The sequence below is a fragment of the Topomyia yanbarensis genome, chromosome 1 (genome assembly GCF_030247195.1).
Source record: "Topomyia yanbarensis strain Yona2022 chromosome 1, ASM3024719v1, whole genome shotgun sequence".
NCBI lineage: Eukaryota > Metazoa > Arthropoda > Insecta > Diptera > Culicidae > Topomyia > Topomyia yanbarensis.
Genome location: NC_080670.1, coordinates 71,822,991 through 71,843,021, shown reverse-complemented (window position 1 = coordinate 71,843,021; position 20,031 = coordinate 71,822,991). Strand labels below are relative to the sequence as shown.

At 39.0% G+C, this 20,031-nt stretch overlaps 1 protein-coding gene across 2 annotated transcripts in view; it reads right to left on the bottom strand.

Annotated features, from left to right (window-relative positions):
- The window catches only part of LOC131677912 (protein max), a 40,000-nt gene that overhangs the window by 6,652 nt on the left and 13,317 nt on the right, over nt 1–20,031 (bottom strand). Inside the window, exons 3-4 of one of the 2 annotated variants that reach the window (XM_058958013.1) lie at nt 1,693–1,806; nt 1,507–1,630 (exon numbers count right to left, since the gene is read on the bottom strand). In XM_058958013.1, coding sequence (XP_058813996.1) covers nt 1,507–1,630; nt 1,693–1,806 — 238 coding nt within the window. The remainder of the gene's footprint in view (nt 1–1,506; nt 1,631–1,692; nt 1,807–20,031) is intronic. The other variant, XM_058958015.1, reaches the window with a different exon arrangement.

Here is a 20,031-nt window from a genome sequence, read left to right as displayed (position 1 = left end):
GATCCGTCTTTTCCACTTTTCCAAAAATCTTCTAAGGAATTAGTATAAAAGCAGAAACCGCGTTACTTGCATAATCCGTGCCAAAGAACTTGTTCAAAAATCGTCCCTTTTCCTAAAATCGTCTGTTTTTTGCATTGAATGTAACGCGGTGTTTTTTGCACGGTTTTCTGAATTAACGCAGTTTTTTGCATGGTTTTTTTTACATAAATGCGGCTGTTGTTTTCACTAATGCCATTGAGCATACTACATGGAAAGTTTTTCTATGCTGAGTAGTTCTTCGAGTTTAAGCGTTCATTGAACGGAGCATATGAAACAATGAAATGGAATAGAAAACTTTTGAAAGTCATCGAAGATGATCGGCCACGATTATCGATATGAGGTCGACGAACCTTCACCAATCTCATTAATCGGGAAAAATGCAAAATTCTCGCGTTTGAGCTATAGCGAAAGTCGAGTCCAACGCGCCCTTATTAATCCTACCATTTGAGCTAATGCCACTGAAGTTGAATAGAGATAGCAGACACTGCTTTAACTGATATGTTCAGATGAATGATATGGATAGAGATGCGAAGATGAATTCTCGCGCGTTTTTTTGAAAAAGGCCGCTAAGCATACTCTCAAAATACACTTTCAGGGGAAACTCTGGACAAACCATTACCCGTCGATTATAAATCAACGAAGTAGACGAAAAAGAAAACTTTTCTATTTCATTAAATGTCAATAACCGTTTTCGGCGAGTTACGGTTTGACCGGAATTTTCTCTCAAAGAGAATTTTGACAGTATGCTTATTGGCCGTTTACAAAAAAACACGCAAGAATTATGGCCTTTTCATTATATATTGTGCTTTTTACCGGAGATTAGCATGCGACGGAACCAATTCAAAATAGCGAAAGAATTGAAAATATACCCTGTTAGCTCCATCCGCCCAGTTTAGAACAAACGTCTAGCAATATATACCCCCTGTGGGTCAGGTATCGGACGGTCATGAATTGACAGTTCTTGGATTTATTCACCCTTTCACTACCTGTTGAGCGAAAATCTGTATTTGTTACTATTTTTGGTACCTATTTAATTTATTGTTTAGTGTGCCTTTTTTGATTCCTAACTCGTTTCCTTGGTTCAAGACCAATAGCCGCTCGAACACTTCATATAAAAATCAATTCAAATTACATTTTTTGTAGCCTCACGGAATTGAAAAGGTTAAGTCTTAAAAATGGCGGTTTCGCAATCTTGTCGCTATCTTGTTTTTTCGCTATTTTTGCTAATTTCCAGTGATAACCACAATATTTCGGCTGATTCTGGCTGGAGTTGTTGCGTGGAGAACCAATCGTAAAAATGTTTTCGAAAAAGCGTTTTAGAAAAGAAGAAGCAATTTACACGGTGGATTGAACAAGAGATGTGTGGAGTCTTCGTGTCCATAAAGACGACGACCAGTAATTGACTGGGCTGAATAGGACGTCAGATTTTAGTAACATAAATAACAAATGTGACAATATAATACTCACTTTGTGTTTCAAGTAGGCTATTTTGTCGCTTTAAATCATCTATATCTTGTTGATGAGAATTATTTTTACGTCTCATAAACTGTATATATTCTGCCGCTTTTTTCAAAATCTGTGCCCGGCTTGCCTGCAGATTAGTGGAAATCAAAATAGTTCGGGATCGATTTGAATAGTTGTGGATTTGCCTACATTTACCTTTTCCCCGTGTAGTGACGGCACTGAATCACGGAGGGATGTAAAACTATCCTTTATGTGATCCCGCCTCTTCCGCTCCAAAGCATTATGATGAGCCCTTTTCTCAGCCTGTGAAATATAATATATGCATATTTTTTAATTATTGTGACATGAACTACTATCGAAGCTACTTGATCCCATAGAAACACACAGGTATGTAAAGTAAGGGGTTACACCACTGACATTTAAAAAAGAATCACTATTTTTTATTGATCTAAAATGTACTTTTTGACGATCGGAATTCTGGTTCCGGAGTTACAAGTTGAAGAGTGCGGTCACGCATTAAATTTCCTTATAAACTGGTACCAAGATGAAGCAAAACCTGCAAAAATGGGCGCAACCTTACTTGAATTTGCTGGTCTAGATTTCTAATGACTAACCAAAGTAATTTTGTCCACATTGGCCACCTACAGCGGTTCTTGATCAAATATAAGCAGGAACTGAATTGTTTGAATAAAACAATGCCTGAAACTTCGAGATTTGGAAAGTCGAGCCCAATTGAGGAAAATCGACTTTCTGGAAGTTTGACTTTCACAGTAGTCACGTTTTATCGAAGGTTCGCAATGTGTGTGTGTATAATCCAACTCCCACTGGCTGGCAGTGATTTTATGGAAGAAACGTCTGCATCTATGTAATGATATATTTGTTTTCATCTATGGGTGTGCACATGTTTAGCCCTGGAAATGAAAGGCGATAGGTCTACTGTACATTCAACGACCCATTTCAAGAATACCTGTTTCTACACGTACATTCTGAGACAGCCTTCATATACAATAAGCCCCTCGCGAATATATCCACGTATCAATTGTATATTTGCAATATATTCGCACTTGCAGAATGAAAATTTTTTGATTCTGGCACGCATTTACAAAATATTTGGGAAAGTATACAAGTATTGAAAAATGACATGAAATGATCTCACCACACACTTAATTTTTTCTGCCGAATCTCAGCTTTTTCGCATATTTTACCGAAATTTCAACAGCTGAGATCTGTAAACATTTTCAGTAAAAGTGACGTTTAATAACTGAGACTCGGAAAATATTTCACCGAAAATCAGCAAACAAATCTACCTTTACTTATCAGTTTCTAATTTTGCTGATTACACGGCTGTTGGTAAATTACCGAGAAGTGTGCAGCTCTGAATTCACTAGATTTTTGTGTAGAATTTTCCTCCATCCGTCAAATTGTTGCATCAGCTACTCAGGCCCAGATGGTGCTGTAGGCGCTAAGCGGAATTAACGGGCGTATTTTTGGCAGCTTACTTCCCTCTAAGAACGGTTGGTTTCAAAATCGTCCAATGAAGGACGTTCGTTGGACCAATTTGGACAACGTCCAAATAACCGTTCAACGAACGTCCATCATTGGACCCGTGTTGAACGATTTTGAAACAATTTTTTGGACGTCTCAGTGGGTTCACATACTGCAATAGCAAAGTTGTGACGATATTTCTCTATGCTGAATAACATTTTTCTCGTGATATTTCAACCTACTAACACGTAAGTCAACAGAAAAACTAGGAGTGGGTAATGTCCGGGACATAACCGCGGTGTTGACGTAGGACTAAACTAGGGCATATCATATGACATTCATGGATAATTTGAGCCAATGCCAATTTTGAATGAATGTTTACTGGAAATTTCATGTCGAATGAGATTGCCACATTCACTGATTTTCTAGGACTTGCAAAAACCTTCGGGTTTGTAGATTAATTTGATAAACATTTGCTTATATGAATCACTGGTACATGTACAGAAGAATTAACAGGGGCAAACTCAATCCAAGTTATTAAATGGAACTTTCTAATTCAATTCTTTCTCTATTATGTTTTCATCCTAATAAGAACGGTTTTCAGATAACTATTTTTGGTGATACCAGACGAGAATCCTTTCTAACAACTCGAACCTTGCCCGAATTCGCTTCTGCAGAGTACATACACGAACATTCCCCTTTCGCAGCTCACATCGAATGAGCATTGTATATCGCAATGCGATCTCTTTTATAAACTTCTTAGTGCAAATGGAAGTCCATCCTTTTGTGCGACAAATCGAAATATTTTCATCATTCTTTTTGGTGTGGCTTTCGCTTAGTAGTTTGTAGATTAATTCGATAAACATTGGTTTATATGTGTCACTGATAAAGTACAGCAGACTTGACAGGCGTAAACTCAATGCAAGTTGTTAAATGGAACTTTCTAATTCAATTCTTTCTCCATTATGTTTTCATCCTAAAAAGAACGGTTTGCAAATAACTATTTTTGGTGATACCAGACGAGAATCCTTTCTAACGATTCGAACCTTGCCCGAATTCGTTTCTGCTGCGTACATACACGAACATTCCCCTTTCGCAGCTCACATCGAATGAGCATTGTATATCGCAATGCGATCTCTTTTATAAACTTCTTAGTGCAAATGGAAGTCCATCCTTTTGTGCGCAAATGGAAATATTTTCATCATTCTTTTTGGTGTGGCTTTCGCTTAGTAGCAGGGTTGCCACATTCACTAATGTTCTTGAAAGATTTGCAAAAACCTACGGGTTTGTAGATTAATTCGATAAACATTGGTTTATATGTGTCACTGATAAAGTACAGCAGACTTGACAGGCGTAAACTCAATGCAAGTTGTTAAATGGAACTTTCTAATTCAATTCTTTCTCCATTATGTTTTCATCCTAAAAAGAACGGTTTGCAAATAACTATTTTTGGTGATACCAGACGAGAATCCTTTCTAACGATTCGAACCTTGCCCGAATTCGTTTCTGCTGAGTACATACACGAACATTCCCCTTTCGCAGCTCACATCGAATGAGCATTGTATATCGCAATGCGATCTCTTTTATAAACTTCTTAGTGCAAATGGAAGTCCATCCTTTTGTGCGACAAATGGAAATATTTTCATCATTCTTTTTGGTGTGGCTTTCGCTTAGTAGCAGGGTTGCCACATTCACTAATGTTCTTGAAAAATTTGCAAAAAACACCAATCAAAGCAGGCTAATTAATGCTTTTACAAAATCTATCAAAATTTACGGTAAAATCTACGGAATCTACTACACAATTGTTTTGATTATTTCCCAACGAATCGCGCAAATATCTGTTTGTTCCGTACAGCACAGCGCAAATAATTGACGTTGGAAAACAAATCGGCAACTTCAGCTGCCAAACACTTAGACACGATCGAAGCATTTTTCCGTCAATGTCACTTTTCTGACTCAAATTTTTGTAGGTATTTTCTTGCTTCCGTCCAATTGATCAGTTTATTAGTTTTATCGTACATTTTTCGGATATTATTATAGAAAATAACTAACCCGATAAGAGGGAAGTTATTTTCCAAAGCACGAAATGGAAATTTCAATTGTAATTCTTCTGAGAACGATTTTGTGGTCCTAATAAGAACCGTTTGTTGTGAATATTATTTCGCCGTTTCCCGCTCGGCATGATGATTATTCGCTTGGTATGGATAGCGCACAGATTGGTATCTTCCAACAAACTAACCAGGCAGGCCTCGCTGCACAGTGGTCCAAAACGCGAAAAACGTGATCGTTTTGAATAACTTCGAAATGGTTTGTTATAGCGATATACTATCTTCGGAGGAATTTATGACAATGAGACGCTCCATCTTTACAAGTAAAAAGTTTGATGATTAATCCTCCTATAAGTGAGATTCAAAATTTATTTCTCATATAATTAGAGATAGCTAATTGGTGTATTCTGCAAAGTTGTAGTAAATTCTTCTACAAGAAACTTTACTGAAGGTGGTAATAGTCTATCTTTAATAGTCTTTGAGATATAGAGCATTATTAGAGGAAATACCGAAAAAATCAATTTTTTCATTATAACTTCTTTCCAAGATTTTTTGGAAGTTCAAAATGTTCTACAAAACTATCACAATTGATGAAATACAAAATTTCGATGAAGGAAGCAACTTAATATGTTGAGCAGATTCTGAGATATTCACGATTTTTATTCGAAAAATGGCCTACTTTGCACTCAAATAATTCATGAACGGGCAAAAACGGCCAGATCACTCTATATGTATTTGAAAGTACAAGAAAGATGCTGCAAGATTCTGTATGAATCACTTGTATCCGGTTGTATCCATGGCTCTGGTAGCTGGATTTAAAGAATATCATTTATTATTCTAAAATATTGATACGAAACATATTCGGTAAAGCTGTTGAGATGAAGTGGTGGTACCTTCGGCAAAGTGTCGGGGGAATATTCTTCTTAGAAACATTGCCGAAGACACCAGTTTGCCATCTTTACTAGTTTCTTAGATACGGTGCAATATTTATGGAAAGCCTACTAAAAGCGATTCATTCGGTAACCGCGCATGCTTTGATTACTTGTTTAGCATTGTCACTGTATAGCGTTACATATTCGGTGAACTGAAGAGATAAAGTGGGACTATGTTCGGCATTCTATGTGGAATGTTCTCACAAGAGACATTGTCGAAGACAGCAGCTTTCTGTCTTGACTGGTTTTTAGATACAGTGCATTGTTCGGTGTACAGAGAGTAATGCGTTGTCTTATGAGCCATATAGTCGAATCCTAACAAGGAACGATATTTAAGTATAAGTAGGCTGTGTAATAGCTCTGAAATCGGTTGCAAAGTTTGTCAACACGGAAGGTCAAGTTCCACAATAGAATGTAGTACCAGGGCTTGGAACATTAATATAAGCAAACCGTTTACGTTTGCTATGAACGACTTGACAGTTGATTTGCATTGTTATATGAAAGAAAGCCTTTTAAAAATTTGTTTAATGTCCACCATCGCGATTACTGCAAATACAAATCATTCGATCCAATAAACAACAACTGACGTAACGCTATACAGTGACAGTGCTAAACAAGTAATCAAAGCATGCGCAATTACCGAATGAATCGCTTTTAGTAGGCGTTCCATAAATATTGAACCGTATCTAAGAAACTAGTAAAGATGGCAAACTGGTGTCTTCGGCAATGTTTCTAAGAAGAATATTCCCCCGACACTTTGCCGAAGGTACCACCACTTCATCTCAACAGCTTTACCGAATATGTTTCGTATCAATATTTTAGAATAATAAATGATATTCTTTAAATCCAGCTACCAGAGCCATGGATACAACCGGATACAAGTGATTCATACAGAATCTTGCAGCATCTTTCTTGTACTTTCAAATACATATAGAGTGATCTGGCCGTTTTTGCCCGTTCATGAATTATTTGAGTGCAAAGTAGGCCATTTTTCGAATAAAAATCGTGAATATCTCAGAATCTGCTCAACATATTAAGTTGCTTCCTTCATCGAAATTTTGTATTTCATCAATTGTGATAGTTTTGTAGAACATTTTGAACTTCCAAAAAATCTTGGAAAGAAGTTATAATGAAAAAATTGATTTTTTCGGTATTTCCTCTAATAATGCTCTATATCTCAAAGACTATTAAAGATAGACTATTACCACCTTCAGTAAAGTTTCTTGTAGAAGAATTTACTACAACTTTGCAGAATACACCAATTTGCTATCTCTAATTATATGAGAAATAAATTTTGAATCTCGCTTATAGGAGGATTAATCATCAAACCTTTGACTTATAAAGATGGAGCGTCTCATTGTCATAAATTCTTCCGAAGATAGTATATCGCTATAACAAACCATTTCGAAGTTATTCAAAACGATCACGTTTTTCGCGTTTTAAACCACTGTGCGCTGGCTTCTTAGAGGGCCATTACGGCTGAGCTCCGGAAGAGTGGATCGGTTTTGAAATGCTGTGCAATCTCACAGACCAGGCACTGGAAGAGCAGCTTGCGAATTAGTAACTCTGTCCACTTCTGAGAGCGATGAATTTCACGCAGGGCGACGACAGTTCTTGGTTGGCAGCGATAAGGCAGTAGCTATGATTTGGTTGGTGGTCAAAATGCAGCTTCTCGTTGAGCAGCACACGTACGTGCGTTCTGCTCTGTGGCTTACACACGTCTGGCTTTAAGTAAAACTGTGACACCCATATCTATAGGTTCTAGCATTAATGTTGATTCGCATTAAAAGTAGTTTTTGAACTTTTTAAACAAGTTTTACATAGCAAACAAGGTATCAATAGCAAGCGTTGAACGTTTTCCTTTCGATTTATGAAACAATATTAGTAATTCCTTTAGTAGGAGAAAAGTTATTAAGGTTCAAAGTGTACGTAACGCATCCGTTTTGAAAATTTTGAAATGACACCCGGTATAGTAAAGAAAGACGTAAGTCCTACGTCAAAACCATCTACTGAACGATTGACTTCATTTTCCTTTGAGTATACTGTATATCACTGGAAAACTTCGAAAAATATTGAACGTAAACAACAATACGTCCGAGCGATTCGCCAGTGCTGCCACTTCATGTTCTATCGAAGGCTCGCAATGGCCATTTAACAACAATTTTTTTATCGTTGATTTCATCCCTTGTAAGTAGCGGGTTTCCCCACTACTTGGGTTCTTGTTTGCCCGGACGACTCTATTTGTCAGGGCGGCCTAAGTGCTTCTATCAGAATTTCGAATTTTCGTAACACAACAAACAAAAAAAGTAAACAAACGATAAATTATTACTTTTAGCGCGTATATTTCTTCCAACTCTCCTTAGTCCTAGTGGCTGTTCGCCGTCACTACTGATCCGCTACTGCTGGTGCTGACAGGCAGGCGACGGCTTCGTCCGAGCGACTGGGACTACAACGACCGAGTTCTCCCGATTTTCGCTGGCTGTTTCGGCAGTGGTACAATTAGCTAGGGATGTGAGCTTTACTCCTTTGTTGGAACCTCTTTAGCGACGGTGGTGATAAATCACCGAACCGTTTACTCGCCGTAAACGATCCCGGAAGTCATTGCGGTCCCAGGGAGAAACTTTGTCCGCCCTGCTTCATTCTTCTTGGCGATTAACTGAGAGCTAGGCTCGTTCGACTCCACAGTGAGAACGTTTGGTGTTCGCTTCTTATTGTTTATCCAGGGAACCGAGAGCGCTCGTTTGCGGTTAGCTTTATCTCTATGGCGAGCCAACACCACACACACAAGTGCCCGAACCACGGCCGCCACTTTGCGACAAAGATTTTATCTGCCCCATACGTGCACTTCACCTCACTGGTTGAACTTGGCGGGAAACTCCCGAAAAAAATTAAATTTTGGAACGTCTGTTTGTTGCCATGGTTTGTCACTATCTACCCTTTTCGATGGCCGCCCTCCTCACACGACCAAAACAACCAACACCAAAAAACTTCACCGCCGCGTAGCTACGGTACAGGAGGTGTGCGCCGATAAATTTTGAATCGGCGGCGGCGTAAGCGACATATTTGGCCGGCGGCGGCGGCGTCACGCCGTTAGACCCTATCGGCGGCGGCGCGCCGGCATGTGTCGGCGTGACGAATATTGACACCTATGTAACAAAAAAAATTCTTGGCAGTACAATTCCTTTCCCAAATTTTCGGTTTCTATCGTATCAGACTTCGCAGCACATACAAACAGACGTTACAGCTTGAAGAAAATTCTAAAAAAATAATCGCCCACGATGTACTAGCGACATCTGTTGAACACATTGCACAAAATGCAATTCTCGCAACCATATCAATGTTTTTTTCAACTAAAGCTCCAATAGTGCACACCTTGCTTGCCAAATGCAAGATAATAAATGAAAGGTTGAACTATTTTTACAGTTGTTGAAGAACGAAATAGAAAAGTTGTCGATGTCGCATACTACGACTTCGCATGAAATAATAATTGCAATGGACAAATTTGAAGAATGCAGAGTAACGACTGTGTTTCAGTGATGACCCATAATAATTATTTATTGTTCTATATTTGGGAAATTAAGCAACGGTAAAACAGTTTTTATTTTGTTTGAGGAAATTAATTCTTGTCATTTCATTGTTTTTTTGTTTCTATTTAGTCTTCTTTACCTTTTTAATTAGACAATTGTAGGGGGTGAATTGTGCGGGACAAATTTTAGCTTGTTATCCTTACGGTCCCGTAGGATGTATCTTCATATATTGTTTCAGTGTGCCAAGAATTGAAATACTTACTGAGAGTGCTCAGGAACAGGTTTCTGATTGTAAAATTTTGATTTTCGTCCAATTGAAAATAATTTCTTTCTGACAGAGTAATGATGGTAAACAATTTTTAGAAAGGAGTACATCTTTGGGATCAATATTCGGAAAGGGGTACATGGAACGAAAAAGGTTAAGCCACTGCACTACACAAAAATGGAATATTTCCACCCAGTGCTAAATTGTTTTCCTGACGGGTTACACCCTTTGTCCAGAGACTCCGGAACATTTCCAGATGGCCAATGATGTCAATAGGTCACCAGTAATCTAAATTCGTAAATTCGCCATTCCAAAAATATCAAATTGATTGGTGGTAATCTTCGACCTTTCCTTCAATGTGATCAATGATTTATTATATTAGTGGACTTGTAAATGTTGCTACTAGTTTTAGTACCGTTTTATTTGTAATAAACTTCAGCCATTTACCAAAGGCTCCGCTACAATGTCAGATGATCAAATGAACCATTGATTTATTGTAAAAACAAAGCAAAGCCTTGGAACTTGACCTTCTGTTTCAACAGAGTTCGCAACCGATTTTTAGTATACAGGACAACTACGGGACTAGTGCTACAATCCAACTGACCACTAAGAACATTAATTCATTGTATGGCAACTAATAATCTAAAATTATACAGCATAATCTGTAATTGTAATTCAAGGATATTTAGTTCATTCCATAAGGATTTCGAAACAAACCCAAACATACAAAAACGCCAAAGATTTATAGCATGTTCTATTATCACTAACGACAACCGTACCCTGCCAAAACCAAACTGGCTTGACCACCTTTTCCTACTCTTACTATGAACTCTAAATTGAATTATGGTTAGGGTCCTAGGTCGGTAAATGTCTAATGATCGTTTTCGCGCGGTTCCTAAGATGTCATGAGGTACATTTGAGCGACCGAAAATAAGAGTCGCAAGGACAGATCATGCTTTATACAACCCGTTTCAAATATGTTAGAACATAAAATCCGGATATAAATTTCAAGCCTAAAAACGGACTGGAACTCTCCTTCGTAAGAGTCGAATAACAGAAACTTCAATATTAAAATCGTAGATTGAAGAAAAAAATATATCCGATTATCACAAAATATTTTTTTAGCCGACTTTTAACCCTAGAACGTTGCACTTGCGTTTTCCACCCTAGAACGTTGCACTGGGGCAGTGCTGCATTCGGTAACCGTAAACAGAAAACCTTCCTACACGGTCGCAAGTACTCATATTCGACTCTCTTTCCGTATAAGTTCTCACACTGTGATAGCACCATATTGTGTCAGTCATACTACGCGAGTGCCTTTGCGAAAAAAATGTTCAGTCTTTTCGCTCTTTTGTTCACTCAGTTTGACTGAAGCCTCTAGATGACAGTCAGTTTTGAAAATTATTGTCATTACATTAAGCCTAGCAAAGGGAATTTTAAATTCTGCACGATGCAAGTCTTTAATTCAATATTACAGTTCAAATACATTACCTATTAAACAATTGGTTTGGTTGCTAACCGAAAATTGTATGAGAAATATTGTTTTCATTTTCCGTCACCGTTTTGATAAGAGTTGCAAGCCACGTAAATTGCTCATTCAATGTCATATTTAATCATATAATATTCATTCTGTATTCTATGGGATTCCCTAATAACATAAAACTAACTTCTGTTTATTCACAGTCTAGAGCACCCAATCACAGTAGGCAGGGTTAAAATGCAAGGAAATTAAAAGAAATATATTGCGCATTTTGCACCTAACAAGACTCCTGCGTTGAAAATATTTGCACAGTGCATTTCCCTCACTACACATATACATATGCGTTCTGTATTCTCGTACCCTATCTGACAATTCGTTTTGTTTTGTGGTTGCGATTTGCTGCTGCTAGATTAGGTAAATACTTTTCAAAATTTTATAACAATAGTCTAAACTATGTGATACTATGTTATTACAGAATCGTTTCCAGCCTCGGTAAACATGGATTGAAACAACAAATTATTATGGACGATTTACAACCTCCGGATTCGTATCCGGAAGTTGAAGAATGTTTAAAAAGAATCAACTATTCTCGGGACGATCTTTTGCGTGACGATGACTCTCTTGATGCTGCGTTGTCAACTGAAATGATTTAATACAGCTTAAGATTGTCCAACACCGAGATGGACATCAGCAAAGCAGAAAATGTTGATCACCAACAAAGTGAAAGCCGGAAGGATTACTTGGTTGTTGGCTGCTGATTGCGGTACGGGATTTTAAGATCCATAGTTCCGACATATATTGTTGTCAAAATTCTGCATGAGTATTAGTGAGCGAGGAAAACTAGCTGTCAAAAATTTCACGCGCAAGAGTCTTAAAATTCATAGGATGGGCAATATGTTGTGTTTTGATCATGTTGATGTGTTCGGTTAGTTAAAAATATGCTCTGTCTGTTGATAAATATTTCTGCAGTAAACCAGATCAAAAAACAACATGCATTACTACCAATTCAGGAGCATATAGGCTATAAGTATCTTTCAAGTTTAACTATCAGCATGTTCAAGTTTAACTATCAGTATGTTCAAGTTTAACTATCAGTATGTACTACGATTAGTATCAACGGCGTAACTCATTGGGGTATAATTTTCGTGGCTGCGAAAAGTCGTCACATCCTGGGACTAGATTTAATCGAAACTTTCCAACTCGATTCGATTCCGATAAAAGTGCTTTGCAACCAAATCAACAATTCCAACACTATGGTTGACAAACTCAAAGCTGATTTCCCTCAAGTCAGTACAACTTTGGGACGGTGTACAAAAGCAACGGTGAAGCTCTACCTGAAGCCAGGTCAGAAAGCTGTGTTCCGACCAAAACGTCCAGTGGCAACATATCAAACCGTCGACGAAGAACTGGACCGACTTGAACGTATGAGCATCATCACACCAGTCGACTACTCAGACTGGGCCGCTCCAATCGTGGTTGTCCGGAAGGCTAATGGTAGTATTCGGATTTGCGGCGACTATACTACAGGACTGAACGACGCACTCCAGCCGCATCAATACCCGATACCGTTGCCGCAGGACATTTTCGTCAAGCTTACCAACTGTAAAGTGTTCAGCATCATCGACAGGTCGGAATCATATCTTCAGGTTGGCGTCGATGAGACAACTAGCATGCTTCTTTCCATCAATACTCATCGGGGCATCTACAAAGTAAATCGTCTTGCGTCCGACGTGAAAGCTGCACCAGGAGCATTCCAACAGCTTGTGGACACCATGTTAGCAGGTCTCAAGCACACGTGTGGTTACATCGATGACATCATTGTAGGCGGAGAAAATAAAGAAGAGCATTGGCGGAATCTGCAGGCATTGTTCCAACGCCTTCAGGAGTTTGGATTTACAGTTCGGTTGGAAAAATGTTTGTTCGGGCGTTCTCAGATAAAATATCTGAGCCAATTGTTCGATCAGCACGGAATCCGCTCTGACCCGTCAAAAACAGAAGCTATCAAGCTCATGCCTGCACCGACGAATGTATCTGAAGTTCGTTCTTTCCTTGGAGCCATAATTTTTTATGGAAAGTTCGTTCCGAATATGCAAGCACTTCGATACCCTCTGGATGAATTGCTGAAGTCAGAAGCCAACTTTAATTGGACCGCGGAGTGTCAGACTGCTTTTAATAAATTCAAGCAGATTCTATCATCGGATCTTCTCCTGACCCACTATAACCCAAAGTTAGAAGTCATTGTGTCAGCCGATGCATCGTCAGTTGGCCTAGGAGTGACAATTTGCCACCGATTTCCGGACGGATCATTGAAGGTCGTCCAACACGCATCCAGAGCATTGGCACCGGCGGAGCGCAATTACAGCCAACCTGATCGTGAAGGACTAGCCATAATATTCGCAGTCACGAAGTTTCATCGCATGATTTTTGGTCGCCGGTTTCGACTCCAAACAGACCATGCACCATTACTCTGAATTTTCGGTTCAAAAAAGGAATCCCGGTCTACACAGCCAATCGTCTCCAGCGCTGGGCACTAACGCTGCTAATGTACGATTTTACCATCGAGTACGTGGCTACAGACAAGTTTGACAATGCCGACATTTTATCTCGACTTATCAACCGCCACGTTAATCCGGAAGAAAATTATGTGATCGCAGTTATTTCGCTTGAAGATTATGTCAGGTCAGTAGCATTTGAATCGCTCACAGTTTTTGCGCTCTGTTCTAGAGATGTCCAGCAAGATACTCGAACGGACCCTGTTCTAAGGAAGGTTTTCCGTTTCGTCCAAGAAGGATGGCCAAAAATATTGCCCTCAGATGCAGATCGCGAGTTGGTAAGGTTCTTCAACCGGCGCGAATCTCTTACGACTGTACAGGGGTGTATCCTTTTCGGAGAGCGGCTTGTCATTCCACATCAGCTGCGCAAGCGATGTCTCGACCAATTACATCAAGGCCATCCAGGCATTCAGCGAATGAAGGCAATTTCGCGCAGCTACGTTTATTGGCCGACCCTTGATGGCGAGATCGCAGATTTTGTAAAAAAGTGTTCCCACTGTGCATCAGCTGCTAAATCACCAGCACACGTGCCACCAATTGCCTGGCCTAATCCCTCCCATACATGGCAACGAGTTCACGTCGATTATGCTGGACCCATAAATGGTGACTACTATTTACTTGTGGTGGACTCGCACTTGAAATGGCCAGAGATTATCCAAACGCGCCACATCACCAGTACGGCTACTATCAAAATGCTGCGCAGTCTCTTCGCCCGTATGGGTATGCCAGAAACATTGGTGTCGGACAACTGTGCCCAATTCACGAGTGCAGAGTTTACGGAATTTTGCATTGCAAATGGTATTGAACACATTACTAATGCGCCATTTCACCCTCAATCGAATGGTCAGGCAGAACGTTTCGTAGACACGTTCAAGCGTACGGTTAAAAAAATAGAGAGGGAAGAGGTTCAATGGAAGAAGCATTGAATACGTTTCTGTTGACACTCCAAATCGGTCAGCACCAGACGGACTATCCCCTTCAGAGATAATGTTTAATCGTCGAATTCGGACGTGCCTTGACCTACTGCGTCCGCCACTACAACGCCCGTCAGAACCAACAGAGCAGACACCGCAAACAAGGTTATTCAAACAAAACGATACTGTGTATGCAAAAATTTATTGCAAAAATGTTTGGAGCTGGATTGCCGGTACCATTGTCGAAAAGCTGGGTAACGTAATGTACAACGTTTTGCTTCAGAACCATCGTCGAGTACGATCACATATAAATCAACTCAGGACCCGATCTCCCACCAGTGCGGGTAGTACAGAAGGATGTAGTCAGTCAGCCGCGCACAGGCCGTTGCCATTGAACGTCCTGCTCGACGCCTGGGATCTGCCTGGGTCATCGTCAACATCACCTACCAGAACTTCACAGTCTGCAGATCCACCGGTAGTATGGGTCGCTCAACAGGAACCATCATTGTCCCCGTCTAAGGTGGCATATCGCATTCCGGCTGTCAACTTAAACACATCGCCATCGTCTACATCTTCAACGTCTACCAGCTTCGAATCAGCGAATACCAGCACACCAGCAGCTACGTTGCCTAGGCGCTCTTCCCGTGTTAGAAGGGCACTTATACGGCTCAATCTGTACGAGCGTTATTAAGGGGAGATATTGCAACAACTGGAACTGAGCTGGGAACACGGTCTTAGTCAATACGCCCGTGTCGCTTTCTTACTGGGCTCCTCTGTGACAGCTGGGTTGTCACTGCAACGGATGCCACGTCAGCACTTTTAGCGACACACCACTTGTGTCAGTCATCAATAGTAGTACTCGTGTTTTATCTCGATTAATAAATCTTTTATATTGTTTAAGTCGCGTTGAATTTAATATATGGTGACGTCCCTACGGCCATGCTCGGAGTGCACGCGTCTTAACACATATGTATATGAAAAAATCATTGTTCATTGTTCATTCTTTTCTACTAATAACACAATATTTTACGATTTTAATATCAACAACTGAGAAAATTCTAATATTCTGTCAAAATTCTGAGGGTCCACTACGGAGTTAATCTATATTAAATGGCTACATATTATTAACCCCTAACACATTTTTATAATTGTTTCACGGTATGAGAATTGAACGCTTGATAGTATGTGTTGGAAAAATGTGTTCAGATTTGCCATCGGATTATCCATATAAAACCTTTTCAAAACTCTAAAAGAAGAAAATCAGTCGATTTATTGGATCATCACGATTCAAATGATGCAAAATAACTGCTGGAAAAACTATCGGCTTAGTTGAATGGTACTTTTGAAAAAACGGTTGTAATTTTTTGCCACACTACCACAACGTGCTGGGGTACGCAACACAACTGCGCAATGAAAAAACCACAGCCACTTTTTCAAAAGCACCATTCAGCTAAGCCGATCGTTTTATATGGATGATTCGGTGGCAAAATTGAACACATTTTGCTACGCGTATTACCAAGCGTTCAATTCTACCACATGCTCAAAAAAGGTAACTTGAGCCTTAACAACAATTACTAACATAATAAAACTATTAAACAATCGACCAAACTTCAGAGGAATCTCTTTATTGAATATTTGGCAACCAGGCACGTAGCCAGAGGGGGGGGGGGGCTAGGGGGCTAAAGACCCTCCCGAAATTTTTCAAAAATAACTTTTAACAAAATTTGTTGCTCATTTTGTTTACACAAATTATTTGGAAAAAGTTGAAGAAGGCTATTTCTAACCACCAAAGGCAATGGTCACGAAATTCAGTGTGCTTTATGCTTTTACTCGAGCCAGTGCGAAGCGAACGACAAAATTAGGAACTTTTATATTGTGTGCCTTGTCTGAAGAATAAAAGAAACTGTTACTGTAATTGTTGCTATAGTAATCTGTGGAGATACAGTGATACAGTGATTATAAAATTATTGATGATTCGCATAGAACCGAGCATTCATAATGTGGAACATTTCCTGAAGGTGTAAATGGTGGTTAGACTTTCGGAAGCCGCCTTTATCGAGTTCTACCATGTCAGGCATTTAGCGTTCAATAAATTAGCGCAGACGAAACCATTGATTTCGAACAATTTAAAACACATGGTTGTGTGTGACAATGCTATAATTAAGATCCTCCTATATATGGACGATGAGAAAATCAATGTTTCGCTACAAGATCGGATACCGCTTACTAGCAGATTAATGTCACATTTGGGAGAAATTGAATCCATTCGGAAGGGCAATTATTGAGGGCGAGAAGCAAGGAAGAAATCAGATATTCGCGAACATAAAAGCAGCAACTACGATGATGGCACGGAAATATATATATATATATATATATATATATATATATATATATTATATATATATATATATATATATATATATATATATATATATATATATATATATATATATATATATATATATATATATATATTATATATATATATATATATATATATATATATATATATATATATATATATATATATATATATATATATATATATATATATATATATATATATATATATACATACATATATATATATATATATATATATATATATATATATATATATATATATATATATATATATATATATATACTTATGTAAACAATAAAAAGAATATAACGAGTTTAAATGGTTGTCCGGCAGATCTCGCGCAAGCGCTTAGCCATTGCACGTGGAAACCTGTTTACGAGGCGAGGAAATATTTTTTTTCCTCACCAACTGTCTTGGGGGGGGGGGGGGAAGTTGTTCATTTCTATCTCTCTATTGTACATTTCCGTGCCATCATCGTAGTTGCTGCTTTTATGTTCGCGAATATCTGATTTCTTCCTTGCTTCTCGCCCTCAATAATTGCCCTTCCGAATGGATTCCATTTCTCCCAAATGTGACATTAATCTGCGAGTAAGCGGTATCCGATCTTGTAGCGAAACATTTATTTTCCCATCGTCCATATATAGGAGGATCTTAATTATAGCATTGTCACACACACCATGTGTTTTAAATTGTTCGAAATCAATGGTTTCGTCTGCGCTAATTTATTGAACGCTAAATGCCAGCGCGATGGTAGAACTCGATAAAGGCGGCTAACATGGTAGAACTCGATAAAGGCGGCTTCCGAAAGTCTAACCTCCATTTACACCTTCAGGAAATGTTCCACATTATGAATGCTTGGTTCTATGCGAATCATCAATAATTTTATAATCACTGTATTTGGTTGGAGCACCACTTTTAATCTCTGCTATTCACTGATCTCCACAGATTACTATAGCAACAATTACAGTAACAGTTTCTTTTATTCTTCAGACAAGGCACACCAAATAAAAGTTCCTAATTTTGTCGTTCGCTTCGCACTGGCTCGAGTAAAAGTATAAAGCACACTGAATTTCGTGACCATTGCCTTTGGTGGTTAGAAATAGCCTTCTTCAACTTTTTCCAAATAATTTGTTCAAACAAAATGAGCAACAAATTTTGTTAAAAGTTATTTTTGAAAAATTTCGGGAGGGTCTTTAGCCCCCTAGCACCCCCCTCTGGCTACGTGCCTGGTTGCCAAATATTCAATAAAGAGATTCCTCTGAAGTTTGGTCGATTGTTTAATAGTTTTATTATGTTAGTAATTGCTGTTAAGGCTCAAGTTACCTTTTTTGAGCATGTGGTAGAATTGAACGCTTGGTAGTACGCGTAACAAAAATGTGTTCAATTTTGCCACCGAATCATCCATATAAAACCTTTTCAAAGCTCTAAAAGAAGAAAATCTGTCGATTTATTAGATCATCATGATTCAAATCATGCTAAATAGCGGCTGGAAAAACGATCGGCTTAGCTGAATGGTGCTTTTGAAAAAGTGGCTGTGGTTTTTTCATTGCGCAGTTGTGTTGCGTACCCCAGCACGTTGTGGTAGTGTGGCAAAAAATCACAACCGTTTTTCAAAAGTACCATTCTACTAAGCCGATAGTTTTTCCAGCAGTTATTTTGCATCATTTGAATCGTGATGATCCAATAAATCGACTGATTTTCTTCTTTTAGAGTTTTGAAAAGGTTTTATATGGATAATCCGATGGCAAATCTGAACACATTTTCCAACACATACTAACAAGCGTTCAATTCTCATACCGTGAAACAATTATAAAAATGTGTTAGGGGTTAATAATATGTAGCCATTTAATATAGATTAACTCCGTAGTGGACCCTCAGAATTTTGACAGAATATTAGAATTTTCTCAGTTGTTGATATTAAAATCGTAAAATATTGTGTTATTGGTAGAAAAGAATGAACAATGAACAATGATTTTTTCATATACATATGTGTTAAGACGCGTGCACTCCGAGCATGGCCGTAGGGACGTCACCATATATTAAATTCAACGCGACTTAAACAATATAAAAGATTTATTAATCGAGATAAAACACGAGTACTACTATTGATGACTGACACAAGTGGTGTGTCGCTAAAAGTGCTGACGTGGCATCCGTTGCAGTGACAACCCAGCTGTCACAGAGGAGCCCAGTAAGAAAGCGACACGGGCGTATTGACTAAGACCGTGTTCCCAGCTCAGTTCCAGTTGTTGCAATATCGGGTCCTGAGTTGATTTATATGTGATCGAACTAGGACGATGGTTCTGAAGCAAAACGTTGTACATTACGTTACCCAGCTTTTCGACAATGGTACCGGCAATCTAGCTCCAAACATTTTTGCAATAAATTTTTGCATACACAGTATCGTTTTGTTTGAATGACCTTGTTTGCGGTGTCTGCTCTGTTGGTTCTGACGGGCGTTGTAGTGGCGGACGCAGTAGGTCAAGGCACGTCCGAATTCGACGATTAAACATTATTTCTGAAGGGGATAGTCCGTCTGGTGCTGACCGATTTGGAGTGTCAACAGAAACGTATTCAATGCTTCTTCCATTGAACCTCTTCCCTCTCTATTTTTTTAACCGTACGCTTGAACGTGTCTACGAAACCTTCTGCCTGACCATTCGATTGAGGGTGAAATGGCGCATTAGTAATGTGTTCAATACCATTTGCAATGCAAAATTCCGTAAACTCTGCACTCGTGAATTGGGCACAGTTGTCCGACACCAATGTTTCTGGCATACCCATACGGGCGAAGAGACTGCGCAGCATTTTGATAGTAGCCGTACTGGTGATGTGGCGCGTTTGGATAATCTCTGGCCATTTCAAGTGCGAGTCCACCACAAGTAAATAGTAGTCACCATTTATGGGTCCAGCATAATCGACGTGAACTCGTTGCCATGTATGGGAGGGATTAGCCAGGA